General features: G+C 37.4%; 2 protein-coding genes across 2 annotated transcripts; both read left to right on the top strand.

The window, feature by feature from the left end:
* Window positions 1-508: 508 nt before the first annotated feature.
* On the top strand, window positions 509-1,886 carry pigbos1 (PIGB opposite strand 1). Its single transcript, XM_022745517.1, has 2 exons — window positions 509-583; window positions 1,513-1,886. Exon 2 carries the CDS (start codon window positions 1,558-1,560, stop codon window positions 1,768-1,770), a length of 213 nt encoding a protein of 70 aa, XP_022601238.1. The 5' UTR covers window positions 509-583; window positions 1,513-1,557; the 3' UTR covers window positions 1,771-1,886.
* Window positions 1,887-3,522: 1,636 nt separating this feature from the next.
* On the top strand, window positions 3,523-13,672 carry rab27a (RAB27A, member RAS oncogene family). Its single transcript, XM_022745745.1, has 6 exons — window positions 3,523-3,747; window positions 8,182-8,350; window positions 9,982-10,067; window positions 10,201-10,304; window positions 10,716-10,839; window positions 11,546-13,672. The coding sequence occupies exons 2-6, from the start codon at window positions 8,198-8,200 to the stop codon at window positions 11,739-11,741; spliced, it is 663 nt and encodes a 220-aa protein (XP_022601466.1). The 5' UTR covers window positions 3,523-3,747; window positions 8,182-8,197; the 3' UTR covers window positions 11,742-13,672.
* Window positions 13,673-17,061: the final 3,389 nt, after the last annotated feature.

Consider the following 17,061-nt stretch of genomic DNA (forward strand, 5'->3'; position numbering starts at 1 on the left):
TTTAACAAATTTTGGGCAATCTGATGGCAAAGTGGTTTGGTACATTTTGCTGTTAATAATACTTACAGTTATTAATAATTAGTAATAATGATGATTACTTAATTACTTAATAATAACTTGAGTAAAATATTCAATGCAGAGGTGTTACTTGTAATTGAGTGCTTTTATTCTGTGGTATTACTACTTTTACTTAAGGATATGATCTGAATACTTTCTCCAAGACTTGACTTGACCAGTGACTTTTTAATCAAAACAGTGAAAATCCCTAAATTAAATTTTAATATTTAAATTCAATTTAAAGACATCTAAGCTCAGTTTATACTACTGTTGCTCAGATAAATGTTTTTAATGTGGCACCGGATCAAAGAAAAGCAGAAGGTATGTTACTGCTAACTCCAGCAGGTGGCGACTTACAGATTGCTGTTCCTCCCAATTCACGGTAGTAGAAGAAGAATATTGGGCTGCTGTACATAAGTGTCCTCAGTGTCATGTGCTTGTCATGCTGTTTGCCTGTGTGTGGTTGTCTCTGGTTTGGTTATCTGTGTGTGGTGATTACGGACACGTCGGACAAACCGCCTCCTCGGTGAGTTATGAATGTTACAGAGAATCGTCTCTAAACCTCGTCATGTTTAAGATTTATTCAGGTCCGTCAGGAAACAGTCAAGCTAGTGATCGATGCTTTGTTCTTATGTCCGGTCTGGTTTTTCAAAATAAGACTCATTTAACTGTATTTAATTCTCAGTGGAAATCGTTTGGGAATGGATCACCTTTGTATTGGACCATAGTTTATATGAGCATAAAAACACACCCTTTTGCCAGACTAATAATTCTATTGAGTTCTTATTGATTGATTTTTCTTGATTAATCTTATTATTGTTTAGTCAGTAAAATGTCAGAAAAATGGTGAAAAGTTTCCAACCCCAGTTTCTCTGAGTCCCTAACATCTATCCTGATTTTCTGACCAACAGTCCAAAATCCAAAGATATTCAGTTTACAATTATGTAAAACAGGGAAAAGCAGAAAATCTTCATATTTGAGAGGCTGAAAAGAGCAGTTTTTGAATTTTTGCATGAAAAACGACTTACAATTAATGGCCTCCTTGGATTTTAGTGAGTCTAAGACGGTGTTCATTGAGAAATCTGGGCTAATCATGATGAAAAGAAGCACCACTTTCTTTGAGGGTGTTAGAACATGGAAAAGTCTTGTTGATGGGTATGGAGAGTGTCTGAGTGAATTTCAGCTGTAATGAAACAGTAATGTTTCAGTGTGCTCAGCACTGTGACTGTGTAGTTAATTCACTCTTGCAGGATCTGTAAAAAGGCACCAGACTTTGTGGATTAAAGGTATCTTTTGAATTAAATTTTTGTAAGAACATGAGTATAAAGAAAGAAAAAAAACTCTTACAGCTCAAGAATTGAGATTATCTTTTCAACAAACCTGCAAAATGGTTCAAAAAAGACTTGGATCATAACTGAAAGTGTCTTGGATAACACCACTGTATTGTTCTTTTAGGATTATCTTGTGACTCAAGATTGGGATTCCTTATTAAAAGAAGTGATGTTTCGACGAAGAGTACCTTTCACACAGATGGCCTTTGCCACACTGCTCGGAGTTGCTGGTGGTATTTATATCTACAGGCCTTATTTTGACCCGGTGCCGAAGAACTCAGGACAGCAAAATGAGGGCATGACAAAGAAACAGAATGAAACAGACAATAATTCATCACTCTCAGGAAATACTTCACAGACAGAAGCCAGAATAACTAAATGAGATGCTGCTGGACTGTCAGAGCTGCAGGCTGAACAAGAGACAAGACCAATATGGATAAATTCATGCTTCTTTGGAGTGGTCTGTGTGATTGTAAATGTACAGAATAAAATATTTGGTAGTTTGACTTGTCATTTGTTTATCATTATACATCCCTGTTTTCATGGATTTCCAAAGCTTAAAAAGGGAGGCACAAGCAATTTACACAAAACTCACATTTGTCCTGTTATTTGACATGAATGGCCAACACAAATTTCATATTTTTATGATATGAAATAGTGACAGTTACTCAACCTTGCAGTGTTGCCCACTAAAAAAATAATATTAAGGTAAAAAATTACAGCACAGTGAAAGTAATGTGAAAAAATGTCAGTAACCTTAGCTGCTAAATTGGCCATTGATTATAATATAGATCAAATATTATATTTTAATAACATTAGCTGCCAAATCTGGCCATTAAACATACATTTCCTATTAAAATGAAACCTTTTTAGAGCTATTGTTGGATTCACAATATCCAGTCTTGTAATCTCGCTGTTATACTGTAGGTTATGCTTCCCTCCGCCTCTCTTCTTTTCTCTCTTCACTGTCTACCTCCATCTCTGTTGACAAGGCCTGTGAAGTTTGTCCCCCATCACTTCCGCTGGAATCACAGTAAGAAGTGATCTCTGAATGGACTGTATGAACAAGAGGCATAATTAAAGCAAGATAAACTTGTTTCAGTGTCCATTAGGGCACCTGACTTATCTTATAACAGACTTGGAAAAACTGTGAACCTATCCTTTATTTAGTAAAAAGTACAATATTTCTCTTTGAACTGTGGTCAAGAAAAAGTATAAAGTGCCATGAAGTATAAATACACAAGTAAAGTACAAGTAGCCTACCTCCAATTTGTAATTAAGTAAGGTGGGTTTAGGTTGAGTGTGACACTTAAGTTAGTCAATTAGTATAGTTTACTGTGTGACTGAGAGTCAGTCAGTTCTAGTGTTATTGCTGAATATCCACCAGACAATAAACAGAGGTCTTGGTTTGTGAACTGTCACAGTTTTGGTCATGCTATCACTTTTAAAACAGCGTTACCCAGCAAACCTTATGATGAACATGCTGACATATAAAATGCGTTGCTCTTTTTAATCAATCCTCGGAAAATATACCAAAACATTGTATATACTGTACTTTAAATGGATTGTTTTGGATGGATATATATTCATGTAACATATGTTTACAATACAAGCAAACATACATAAACTTACATACATTTGTAGCCTATGGGCAAGACATATGTCAATATATGAAATTGTTCTAACTTCTAATAGGTTTGATATGTAAATTTTACATATGTGTTTTTATTCTATATGTAAATATATTTCATACATGAAAATTCAATATATGTACATATAGCCTTAAGCATTTGCATTTAGGAAGCTGCAGTGGTAGTTCATATTTAATGTTAATTGGCCCACAGGAAATGGGCACAATGCTAGGAAGAAAGGAGAGGGGGAAATCTGCTGTTCAATTATATATTATTTGGGCAAGAGCCCCTCTGAAGTAATTGTCTAATCTTTTTTTTCAAATTTGAATTAAATTCAATGTATTCATTTGAGTAAATATAGTTAGTTACTTCCCACCACTGTAGAGAGCACAATATATCCCAATGAAATGTAGTGGAGTAGCACGAAGGAGAAATACTCCAGTAACTGCAGCTCTGGTAGTCAGAGTGTTGTAACGCCCGTTTCCCCTTCAGTTATCCGGCTGTGAGTGATCACTCCGTGGGGAGGAGCTGTTCTCAACACACGTCAACCGCGGAAAGTAAAGGTGGTGTTCAGTGTTGATGAAGCCGCTCTCATGTCGACTAATGGCCCAAAGGAGACGGAGAAAGTGAAGTCCTCATTTACTCGCCTTTCCTAAAGTCTTCAGCGGTCACTTATTACTGCTTTTCCTAACACGACACAGCGCGCAGCAGCTACGCCCCGGGGGCCGGTGAGTACGAGATGTTCACTTGTGTTTCAGGAAATGTCAGTCGAAGAAAACCAGGCTGTAGCATCTGTCAGGAGTTAGCGACAGGCTGAAAACTTTGCTTTTAACTTCAATCCAGCCGATCGTCGGCTTCAATCTGTGCACAGACCCGCCTGTCCGACTGACCCTCACTTATATCAAAGCGCTTAGGAAAACATTTTTCCACCTGCCTTATCGTCTCCTCAGAGCTGTTGGCTTTTTCCACTTCTAGCTCAGTAACTGTTACACGCTGAGCACCCACGTCTCTCTCTTCAGGCAGGACTACGAGTTATTAACATGTGCCACTGTGTTGAGGCATGTTTGACACACGAGTAGGCTACAGTATGTCTGACAAAGGGACGCTGGGAAGTTGCATCCAATTTAGTCTTCAAGGCAGGATCCATAATAAGTTAATAAATAAATGAAAGAAAGAAAGAAAAAAGAAAGGTGATTATTTCTTGCCTAAGAGGTCACCAGACCAGCAGTGACAGCCACATGAGGACCAGCTGAGGGTCATTAGATTTTCAGTTTGTTTCAGTTAATCGATTTGAGTTTTGTTTGTGTTTCTCAGCATGGGAATGAGTTTTATAACGAGCCTCTTACTGCCTCTTTCTGCTGCTGCTGCTGCTGCTGCTCTGCTTGACTGTAGGTAAATGCTTGCAAGGTATTTTAATGACTAGATAGCTGACAGCTCTGGCAGCCAAAGGTTTTTTAAAGATGCTTGGTGTTCATCATGTTTTATTCTCGTACATCACCATAGCTCTGCACCCTTTTCATCTTGAGTAGTTAAGCTGAAGTTTATGTTCACATCCGGATTTTCCCAAGGAGCTGCCTGCCTCTCTGTTGGACAGCTGCCCAGGGTGGGTCTTCCACTTCTCCCTGACACATGATTAAAGCTGTCTTTTGTTTGCTGGTCTACATAGGTGGTAGTAGCCTGGCAAACACAGCTACTATGTCCACTCCCACTGCATGAGAAAATGTCAGCAGATATCAAGGTGCAGCTCAGAGTTTCTCTGTTTCCACTAAAACTTTATTTAAACATGAAAGAGTCACTGAGATTAAAAGTCTGTCTTGCCTGAATGTGTTTGCCAAGAGAGGCAATATAAGTTACAGATGGACAACATAAGACAGATACAGCATGAAATGCACTACAACCATCCTAGAGACAACCTGAATGGTACTTCCAACCAAAGTGTCATCTAAAACCACTGAAATACATAAGACCAGTCCTGCTGCCACTGATTCAGACAGTCCAACATGGTGTAGCCCCGTATACCCATAACTACACTACCTACAAGCATCATTTGTAGAACTGATATGTTTCTTTCTTTGAAGACTATGCAGTATTTTCTTTCAGCTTCACTGGCTGTTACAGATATGGATTTTAAGTCATGAAGTCATTGTGCAAATGCAGGTGCAACACGGGCAATTAAATAGGTTTTTAAACTTAAAATTAATAGGGATGCACTCAGGGCCAGATTAACACACTAGGGGGCCAAAATGCATTGTGGAAACCTACTGATCCCTGTTTCTCCCACTTTCTGCACATTGTATATTAGTAAGTAATTAGTTTGTGGTAATTTTCTAGACACCATATAACCACAATGTGTGCTGAAACTAAAAAGGCTTTAACACTAGATTTGAACTCAGGGCCTCTCTACAAGATGGGGCCTCGAGATTTGGTCAAAATGCAGATGTTTGAGGTCCCTGTCATTCCAATATGTTACGTCCTTTAGAGGTGCATTCAGTTGTACCAAACAGATTAAATGACCAGAAAGCCCATCGGTGAGCATGGAGCTTTTGGGCTTCTCATGGTCGCTGCAGGTGGCTGCTTTAACCAGTTGGTAATATAATTGACATTGGCATATAATTGGGTCATCTGCACTGATACTGACCTACTGCTACTACTGGCATTAGATGATGTCATAGTTGTTAAAATGACTGTATTAAATGGCATACTCCCATTAAAAAGAAAAAAAGTACTGGTTTGGTAGATGAAAAAAAAGAAATATTGATTTAGCTTTTTTAAAGCTGATATTGTCTCTCACAACATATGACGGGATGTAGTATATCTTACTGTATATATAGCCCAGTAAAAGATAAAATATTGTTTTTGTTGTTGTTGATGACACCAGTTAATTTTGTTAAGATATGCGTCACAGTCAGGTTTGGATTGCTATTTACACATATCAGCCACAATATTAAAACCAGTCACTGGTGTTAATCTCTGATCAGTGTAAATGCTGCTTGTAAATACTTGTAAATGCACCTTTTGTGTAAAGTGGTAATTAGGATAATACGTGTTCTTTCTCATTGCTTTCTGCTGTAAGTGTTTTCTTGCCTTACACAACGCAAGATCATACTCTGCCATCAGAGCTCACTTCCTTTTTACAGCTGTTATAGGACTGGGAAGTGCAGTATGAATAGGAAATGGCCTTGTAATTTTAGATATTTGCACAGCTATTTGTATTAGGCATACTATATTATGTATGAGCATTTAGTGTCTTTTCATTATAGTACTCGCTAACATTCACGTTTTCACACAGGGCTCAGTAAGGAGGTCTCTGATTAGCCTGATAATAGTCTACAGAAATGTGCAGACACAATCTATATCTCCAGCTGTGTGGTTTTGCTTGACTGTCACTTCTGTGACCTGTTTTTACTGAACCACACATCATCTAGTGAGTCAAGTTTTTTTGTCAGGGTTTTTAATGATGATGCCAGAAACCTGGGTATAAAAATAATTCATACGTGCTGATTAATTTGGCCCTTAGCTGTCAGATCGCATCGGACCTAAGCTCTAAAGAATTCTCTTACGAGTATTGATTCAACTTTATGGCCAGTTAGGAGGTCTGTCATTGTTGATATAAATGGGGTGGGCAAAATCTTACAAACACGGTCAAATATAACTCTATACAGTTCAACAGCACCACAAACTACATTCTGCAGAGTGCTCATGAACATGAATCAGCACCTTTCTAAAACAGTAACAACAACACTGAACATTAAAACCTCCACAAATACTGCAGGGCTGTTGTGTAAGACTGCTATAGTTTTAGCTTGGGGTACCTAATAAATTGGCTCAATGCACTGTATATTGCGCCAACAGGGCCTTCGAACGGAAGATCAGAGGAAAGTGGGGTAAGGAAAGATGAAAAGTGACAGAAGTTTTGAGTTTTCAGATAGTTAGTGTTCTTGCTCACGTGTTAATTTAAAGACGTGCATGATGTGGTCTGAGGAACGTGGTTTTCATCGACCAACATAAAGCTGCTTAACAGTTTATTGTGTATATATACAGTATATATATATATATATTATGTCAGTGCTTATGGAGGCTTTTTATAGCAAACATGAGGACATCAACATGATGAACCTAAAGGGATTTTGTTTAGAATTAAAGAAATGTCATACACAAATGATCATTTCATCAATCAGGAGTTTCCAGATTTGGTATAATATCTCTTAATGAACAAGCTCATCGGCCCGAATCTTCCAAAATCTAGTAGCTTTTAATGGAAAGACCTATGGCTTTTAAAAGTGATAAATAAAGTCTTTTAAATAAAGTATTCCTCTGTCAAAACAGGTGGACTTCATAGTTGTAGGGTTCAGTGGTCTTAGCTCAGTGCTTGAAAAAAAATGTTTCCATCCCAGGGCATTTATCGTGGATCTTGATTTTGCACAAGACCATAAGCTGCTTATGTTTCCAGATGAAAGGTTCAGGGGGGTTACACTGAAAGAATGTAAGACTTGTCTGAATACCTTCTACGCAGTGGTCATATGATGCATCCACACTTTCTCTTGATTATTTTGACTGGAATTAGTCGACCATTACAAACGAGAATGTTACATCCAGGAGGTTTTGTAGGGCGCTTCTCATTCTCACTGTGTAAGTGTAATCTGTGTAAGGAAATCTGTACTAATACACTTTCAAAATGATTTGAACCTATACTTCCAAAATGTATAGAACAAATACTACCTCTATTAATTTGTGTACAGATGTTATAACTTATAACTGTAATAAGAGAACAGAAACGCATGTGTTGTCTGTTTCTCCTGTTACTTTGAAAGTGTGTAGGGAAAAATGTAGGAAATGAAAGTCAGGCCATGGTCCAATATCTATAGAGGTACTTAGCAAGTATGCACAGTTAATACTTGGTAAGATAAGCCTATATGGTGTCACTGATGCCTTTTCACTGGTCCATTAGATTATAGATAAACTGATTTCACACAAAAAAAAACCTGTTGCATCACTTGTTGCATTTTGTAATTTAATATATCATGGCTAGCTTCTTGTCAGAGCTCAATCGTGTCATCTGGGAGATTAAAAAAACAAAGAAATGGCACATTATTTTGAGATTAATTTCTCTGCCAAATAGTGTGATTGATGGTTGACTGAATTGTTTTGTTTGTGTGTTTCAGAAATTAAGGTCTCACTATGTCTGATGGGGAGTATGATTACCTCATCAAATTCCTGGCCCTCGGTGATTCTGGTGTGGGAAAAACAAGCTTCCTCTACCAATACACAGATGGAAAGTTTAACTCCAAGTTCATCACTACAGTCGGGATAGACTTCAGAGAAAAACGAGTGGTAAGTTTAGTCGGTTTTGAATAAAGTGGTACACTTTTCTCAAGACGGCAATGAAATTGTTGGGATTTCCTTCATTCAGTTCTTCAGTAAAAGCACAACATGGATTTTTAGGCTCGACTCTTCTGATTTGACTTTTCCTTGAGTGTGCTACAAACACTTATGGCTGCCTTATTAGGAGCTTAAATACATTCCCACACCATTAAGTAACACTTGTGTAACAAAAGACTACTGATGAATATTGCAACAGAAATCTGAGTAATGACTAATGTTGGTGCACAGCGACAGCACCCTCCTTAAGAATAAACACTTCATACAGTTGGCAAACAGCTGAACAGTGTTCATGTTTACTCAATATTTCCTCTTTAGCGCTGCTGACCTCTGGCTCCAAGAATATGCTTGAGTAATTGTTTTATCATGGTTATACTGGGCATTCGGTCAGTTATGTTAAGTTATTGAATGTCCATCATTGCTACTATCTCTTTATAAGATGTGTTTTCATAACTTCTGATTGAAATATAAAGATGATTTGAAAAATTGCATCAACTGTAAAACTTTCACTTACAGAGTAGCTTTTGTAAATGTCACAAATAGTCACCAGGGTTAAAGCACAATAAGTAACATAATGTGTCTTCAGACAACCCAGAGCTGTGCTGCATGTCTGGTGGCAGGTAAGTGTGTGTTGCAATTCCCCAAAGTGATGCAGTGTTGACAGAGTTCAAAGAAAAAATGGTGATAATTTTTCAATGAAATGTGAAATACATTTTACTTAATTCTGGGCCCTTTATTGCAGTTACTTCCTAAACTGTTGGCTGAAACCTGAATATCACAGGCATGTTTCTGCAAGCAGCTGGCACCTGGCTTACCAGGAAACACCAGATTAATACATGGATGGACGGATTCAAACTGTTTTGAATAACAGTCGGGCATGTTAAATCTTTTCACACCACTGAAGTGCAAGATTTGTATTTGACGTACTGCTGGGGGAATAAAGATATAATGCAGAATACAATGTGTATGTAGGTATTGATTTTAATGGTGATTGCTGGCATAGAAATATACATTATTTTTCCATTTACAGCATGCTCTCTCTCACACACACACACACACAGTACATGGCTCACACATAGATATAGAAAATACAAATTAACATTGGCTTTAAATGGTTGAGGTTTATAAAGTCAGAGTTGCCTTAAATCTATTTTCATTTTGTGGCATAAAGATTTTCAGAGTTTCTGGCCACCGCACCTCGACAGTGGGCTGAGCACAGTCTCTCCAGTGAGAACCATCAATAATACTACCTAAGTATCCAGAGCCACTGAGTAGTTTGAGGCCTGGCTGTTGGTTGCTCTCCTCATAGACTGCTCAACAACTTTCAGCACACCTATTTAGATCATTTATTTAACTAGAGTAGCAGGATGGATGATGCAAAGTATGCCTGTTCATTCTTGTCACACTACGCTCTAATTTACAAATATCTTCTGTCAGGCCGTCAGTAACAACAACCCATGTTCCTGAATATGTCCGATCTGGACTGAGATGGGATGTTTTGGGCTTTGTTTTATAGTTTGTACTTAAATGTAGCGCAGAGAACATCCAGTAAGTTTGACATCACTTGTCTCTGTTTCACTCAGGTCTACAAATCAACAGGTCCTGATGGATCTTCAGGTAAAGGACAGAAAATCCACATGCAGCTGTGGGACACTGCAGGACAAGAGAGGTACATGAAGTACTTCAACTAAAACTTTGTCACCTTTCTGAAACCTGGACTTCTCCTCAGTTGTTTTTAAATATGTCTCTACCATAATTAGTTCTATTTCTCATGAAGTGTTTTTTTTCCTGGATAATTTCAGGTTTCGGAGTTTGACGACTGCGTTCTTCAGAGATGCAATGGGTTTCCTCCTGCTGTTTGACCTCACAAATGAGCAAAGTTTCCTCAACGTCAGAAACTGGATGAGTATGTCGTCTGTTGTATCATGCAAAGTGGACATTCTCAGTCATTAAAACCGATGATTCTATCGATAATCAACACAGGAATCATTTGATTAAGACAAGTACAAGTGCACAGGACTTTTAATGATATTACATTTCTTGTTACTTATATGTGCACAAAAGCTTTTTGTACGTGGCTCATGTAGAATTGACACTAAATTGTTGTTAGATCCGAAATATTGTGTGATTAAGTGTGTAATCTTCCAGTTATTAATAATTCTTTCTCTGCTAATTTTATTCTGTCCCGGGCTGCTGCAACGTCTGTGCTCACATTTCTTATTTCAGGCCCCTATAACTTATTAGTGACAGCGGGATATCCTTCTCACAAGTAAAGATAAATATATAAACAACAAATCGCTGAATGAATGTCTTTCAGGTCAGTTACAGATTCACGCATACTGCGAAAATCCAGACATCGTTCTGTGTGGCAACAAATGTGACCTGGCAGATCAGAGAGCAGTCAGTGAAGAAGAGGCCCGTGAGCTGGCAGAGAAGTACGGGTATGTCCCAGTTTTGAATCATCTGTACATGAACCTCTCCCTCAAACATTTGTCAAGAAGGCAGTGGCTGCATTGTTTGCCAAAGTCTGTGTCAGGAGAACTGAGAACTAAATTAGTCCTCCTTGAAAAGCAAATATTTGCGCACGTTTAAAATATCTTGCTCTGGACCTATTAGACACACCTTTACTAAAAACACAGATATTATAGTGGATGTTTGCCCATATATATATATATAAAACATAATATGACATAACATACCATGTCATCCAAAGCCGTCTCTGCACATAACACATTGGGTGACATGCTTGGTGGTTCATTTTGAGTTGATCCACCCCCAAACCCCCCCTCCCAACATACCAAATGTGTATTAATCTGCAGCTGAAGATAGTCCCCCAAAAATGCTCTGATACATACTAAAGGTTTGAGGTTTAAAAACTAGTCTCCTGGAATTTCCTGAGCCCTTTTAAAAATATATGTTTGAGAACCATTTTCTTCCTCTGTAGGAATTAATGTTTTTAGACGGACTAAAGTTTGTTGGTTTTTGGACTTTTAATGGGCCCAGCTGAAAGTTAGAAAAACATAACATTTCTCCAGCCACGCCCTTTAAGGTCCTTTTTGTCTCTTAACCCAAAGATTTGTGTTATGTTGCAATTGGTATCAGTGGTCTGTGATCCTGGTTTTAAAACAGCTATTTTCCTCCATGCAGAGTCCCATACTTTGAGACAAGTGCTGCAAATGGGCAGAACGTGAACCAAGCTGTGGACGTCCTGCTGGATCTTATCATGAAGAGGATGGAACGATGCGTTGACAAGTCCTGGATCCCTGATGGGACCGTCCGAGTCAATGGACCCACCAACCCCGACATCTCGGAGAGCTCAGACAGGAGCAAATGTGCATGTTAGAATGATGAGGAGCTGTTTTATTTACATATGTGTGTCTATAATACTGGTGAAAAAAATAGGAAGACAACCAAGTTCAATGTTTCACAAAGTGGGAGTTTATATATTGTTTCTGTGTTAGGCAAAACTTAACATTAATTTGTGTCCATTGCCTCACAGACCTTGTATACTTTTATTGACATGCTTTATTATTTGTCAGTACAGATTTAAGTACCTTTTGAATATGGACATTTTCATTAGGATTAATACCATGGGTGTTTTGAATAATTAATTCATTTTGATTGTGAGTATGGGATATTTATTTCTTATGATGCCTAGCTGAAATATCCAACTCTGCTCATCAGTTGAACATGCTGATCATATTTGCAGGTATAAACTTTACGCTCCATGTTGCAGCAAAGCGGGCTGCCCTGCCAGGTGTGCTATAAATATGCTGTTAATACTTTCTGTGAGGTTAGCGTAGATTCACTCATCTAAACTCAAGAAAGAAGCCACCTTTATTTGTATTCCTACAGCCAGATAGTCGTTGACTGTTATACCTGCAGTCACTGTTTGTTGGTGGAGAGGAATTGCCTATGATTGTAGTTTTAGGAAACTTTATGTAACCAGTTATGTACTACTGATGCTCCGTTGAATGTGCAGCTGAATACTGCTATCTCAGCTGTGCCACAGCCACAGTGTCTATCCTGCATAAGCTAGATGGACACTCTATGCCTACTGTATTTCATTTTCCACATCAGTACTTGGGCTTTTTTGCCTGCATAACATGAATTTTGTAACACAGTTAGACTAAGTCATCTACACTTCATTATGTACAGCGACAGATTTGCCACTAATTACAAAAATGAATGCTCCGTAGTTTGATAAGGGGAATAAATATGTTCTGAAAAGCAATAGTGAAAACTGAACAGTAAACCAGGAACCCAGGTAATTCAGTTAATTCATCCTGCCGAATAAAAAATCCATTCAACAAATAAAAACATAAATAGAATTTAAAATTCTCTTAATATATTTTAAACAAAGAAATGTAAAGTCAAAATCTTATTGTAGCTTTTGTGCATATTTTTTACTGTTTTGAGCAAAATGTATTTCTAGACTTAGATTGACCATTTAAACTAAACTATGAGTTTTGTGGACCGTTCACTCACTTGTATTTTAGCTCAGAGCTGCAGGTTCTATAGTGCTCTGTAGTGGACGATCTTTGCTAACATTATAAAAAATTATAAAGAAACTTTTATAAAATAAAACATTAACCTTCAGGGAAATTTAGCTGAGGTGCTATTTCACACAGCAAATGCTATATATTTAATGAGTCTGGCTACTGTTTAGGTTGTGACCTACTCACTAAATGTATCATAAGTCAAGATACACTGGACTAAATAAATGTATATAGAAACCTTTATTCAGTTGCAAGATGCAGTGAAAAGAGGTTTTAGATACAAGAGTATTGCTACATTATTTAATTCCCTAACCCTCAGAACATTATTAGATGGAAAGTGTTTGTTTCAGGTATTAATGTGACCATGTTAACTAGGCAATACACAGTACAGTTGCCTGTCCAATCTATTGATTTGGATTTCGATAGATTTTGTATTAGCAAGTTTTATAAGTAAGGCAATAAGGTTGGGCCTTCACTTCACTTTACTGTATGGGATGCATTTAAAATCCCAGCGTTCATCCCTTTAGATCAGTGTATAACGCCACTGATATTTTATATTTTACAAGATGGTGTATTTACACTTAATAAAACACTGAAGTGGCCTTGTGAGAATATTTATCCAGACTGTATTTACTGTAGTTTCATGCACAAATACACATTGTTTGTATTACTCTGTTTTTTCTGTTAAAAGGGTGAATGTGATGTTTTAGTTAAGACACAAATATATTTTTCCTCTCACTGTTTCAATGCACAAATTAAAATTTTTGAAAATCTATCACTGAAATTGAATTTGATCATATTAGTTAAGACTAAACTGAAATATTTCATATTTCAATTGTGCCACAAAATACAAAATAAACTCATGTAAATTATGACCAAAAATAAACATTTTTATTTATGTATTCCTTGAAGCAATGTCTCATTTTTATATATATGCGTTCTGAAAATGTGGCTAAGGGCTTGTGCATAAGTGCAGATGTTGTCCAGTTCTATTTACAGCCACTATTATTCTATAGTGTCGGTTCTAGCTTGTATGGTGCCCTGGGCAATTACCCCCTTCAGTCCCCCCACCAACTGCTCGTTAATGCAAATATCTAATAGGCCAATCACATGGCAGGAACTCAATGCATTTAGGCATTTAGACATGGTAAAGACAATCTGCTGCTAACCCTAACCCTAAGCATCAGAATGGGGAAGAAAGGTGATTTAAGTGACTTTGAAGGTGGCATGGTTGTTGGTGCCAGACGGCCAGTCTGAGTATTTCAGAAACTGCTGATCTACTGGGAATTTCACGCACAACCATCTCTAGGGTTTAAAGACGATGGTCCGAAAAAGAGAAAATATCCAGTGAGCAGCAGTGCTCTGGGCGAAAATGCCTTGTTGATGCCAGAGGTCGGAGGTCAGAGGAGAATGGCCAGACTGGTTGGAGCTGATAGGAAGGGAACAGTAACTCAAATAACCACTCCTTACAACCGAGGTATCCAGAAGAGCATCTCTGAACACACAACACATTGAACCATGAAGCACATGGGCTACAGCAGCAGAAGACCACACCAGGTGCCACTCCTGTCAGCCAAGAACAGGACACTGAGGCTACAAAAGAAGATTTAAAAAACGTTGCTTGGTCTGATGAGTCTTGATTTCTGCTGCAACATTCGGATGGGATGGTAAGGACAGACTTTGGCGTAAATTACATGAAAGCATGGATCCATCCTGCCTTGTACCAATGGTTCAGGCGGGTGGTGGTGATGTAATGGTGTGGGGGTTATTTTCTTGGCACACTTTGGGCCCCAAATGAGCATCATTTAAACACCACAGCCTACCTGAGTATTGTTGTTGACCATGTCCATCCCCTTATGACCACAGTGTCACAAAGCTCAAATCATTTCAAACTGGTTTCTTGAACAGATGGCCTCCACAGTCACCAGATCTCAATCCAAAAGAGGACCTTTGGGATGTGGTGGAACAGCAGATTTGCATCACGGATGTACAGCCGACAAATCTGCAGCAACTGTGTGATGCTATCATGTCAATATGGACCAAAACATCTGAGGAATGTTTCCAGCACCTTGTTGAATATATGCCAGAAAGAATTAAGGCAGTTCTGAAGGCAAAAGGGGGTCCAACCCAGTACTAGGTGTACCTAATAAAGAGGCCGGTGAGTGCATATATGTGTATGTATATATGTATATATACACACACGTCACATTTGAGTGACTGAACTGAACCCAAATGCAGCCCAGCAAAAAGGGGGTTGGTGGGAAAAGGTCTTTTAATAACAAAAAGTGACTAACTTACAGAACTCAAAATCAAAAAATGGAGGCAAAACCCAGGAACAAAACTGAAACACTAGGGAAACTAATCAGGAGAGAAAAGCAGGCGTAAAACACAAGCAAAAACAGAAAATACAAAAACACCGTAAACACAGGAGCATGAGCCATGAAAACAAGACAAATTGACAGACAAGGGGGAGCACAGAGACTAAATAGACACAAGGGAGGCAAGGGTGATTAAACACAGGTGAAACACATTAGGGCGGGGCAAACAATCAACAAGGAGGGAAAGAGGACAAAGACAGGAAGTCAAAACATCAAGGGACACACAAGGAAACTAATTACAAAATAAAACAGGAAATGACAAAAGTCCAAACACAATCTCAAATATAAAATGTCTGTCATGGCAACCATGACATATGACTTTTTTATGCCATACTATAGTGACGTTTTTTGATATTTTTATGTCTTACTATACTATGACTTTTTTCCCCTTACTATAGTATGACCTTTTATACCTTGCCATACTATGCTGTTTTCATGCCTTTCTATACTATGGATTTGTGATGGGGTGGCACGGTGGTACAGTTGCTAGAGCTGCTAGAACAGCTAAAGTTGTGGGCTTGAATCCATTCTTTGTGGAGTTTCCATTTTCTCCCTCTGCTTGCATGGGTTTTGCCCGGGTAATCCAAAGACATGCGCTTAGGTTAACTGGTGACGCCGATGTCTTAGTATACAGTGACATTCTATGCCTTACTACTATGACATTTCTATGACATTTTTATGCCTTACTTTAATATGACTTTTTATGCCATACTATACTATGATGTTTATTGACATTTTTATGAGATACTATAGTGTGACTTTACGTTTTTTAATTTTTTTTTGACATACTATAATATGACTTTTTATGCCGTACTAGTGACGTTTTTTGACATTTTTATGAAATACTATACTATGACGTTTTTTTTTTTGTTTGTTTTTTTTTTACATTTTAAGCCTTACAATACTACGACTTTTTATGCCACGATATACTATGACGTTTTTTTTATATTTTATTTTTTTTATATTTTGCCTTACTATAATATGACGTTTTTGGCCTAGGGCCATTCTTTGTGGAGCTTGCATGTCATCCCTCTGCCTGCATGACTTTTGTCCGGGTACTGTGGCTTCCTCCCACAAATCCAAAGACATGCACATTACTGCACATTACCGACTCCAGTCTCTTAGTATACTATTTTTATGCCATACTTTACTATTCATACATACTATCTACTTGATGTTTTTATGACATTTTGATGATATTATACTAAGACGTTATTTCACATTTTCAGGCTTTATTATATACTATGACGTTTTTTGACATTTTCATGCCTTACTATACCATGTCCAAGTCAGGTTTCCTCCCGTAATCCAAAAACATATACATTAGGGTAATACTACGACTTTTTTATGCCTTTCAATCCTATGACGTCTTTATGAATTATTATACTATGAAGTTTTCATGCCTTGTATTCTTTGTACTCATTGTAAAATGCATCTTAATTGAAACAACATGCTTACTAAAATTTTATATTTTTGTATATGATTTTCTTAAAAATTTCTTCTTCAGACGGGTGGAAAGTTTTTTCAAAACTCCGTCTGTTTAAAAGTAAATGTTGGGAAGATATTCACAAATATTTTTAATTTATATGTTAATTAATTAAATGTATTCACAGATTTTTTTTTTAAATTTTATTTTCGTTTGTGTATTTGCAAATCCGTTTGATATTTGCAAGATATTTTAGTGAATTTGCAAATATATTTTTTTATTTTTGGAAGGTGTTTTATATCATTATTATTATCATTATTATTATTATTAATATTATTGTTAATATTATATTTATATTAC

Source organism: Seriola dumerili, unplaced genomic scaffold, assembly GCF_002260705.1.
Source record: "Seriola dumerili isolate Sdu_G_001 unplaced genomic scaffold, Sdu_1.0 BDQW01000003.1, whole genome shotgun sequence".
NCBI lineage: Eukaryota > Metazoa > Chordata > Actinopteri > Carangiformes > Carangidae > Seriola > Seriola dumerili.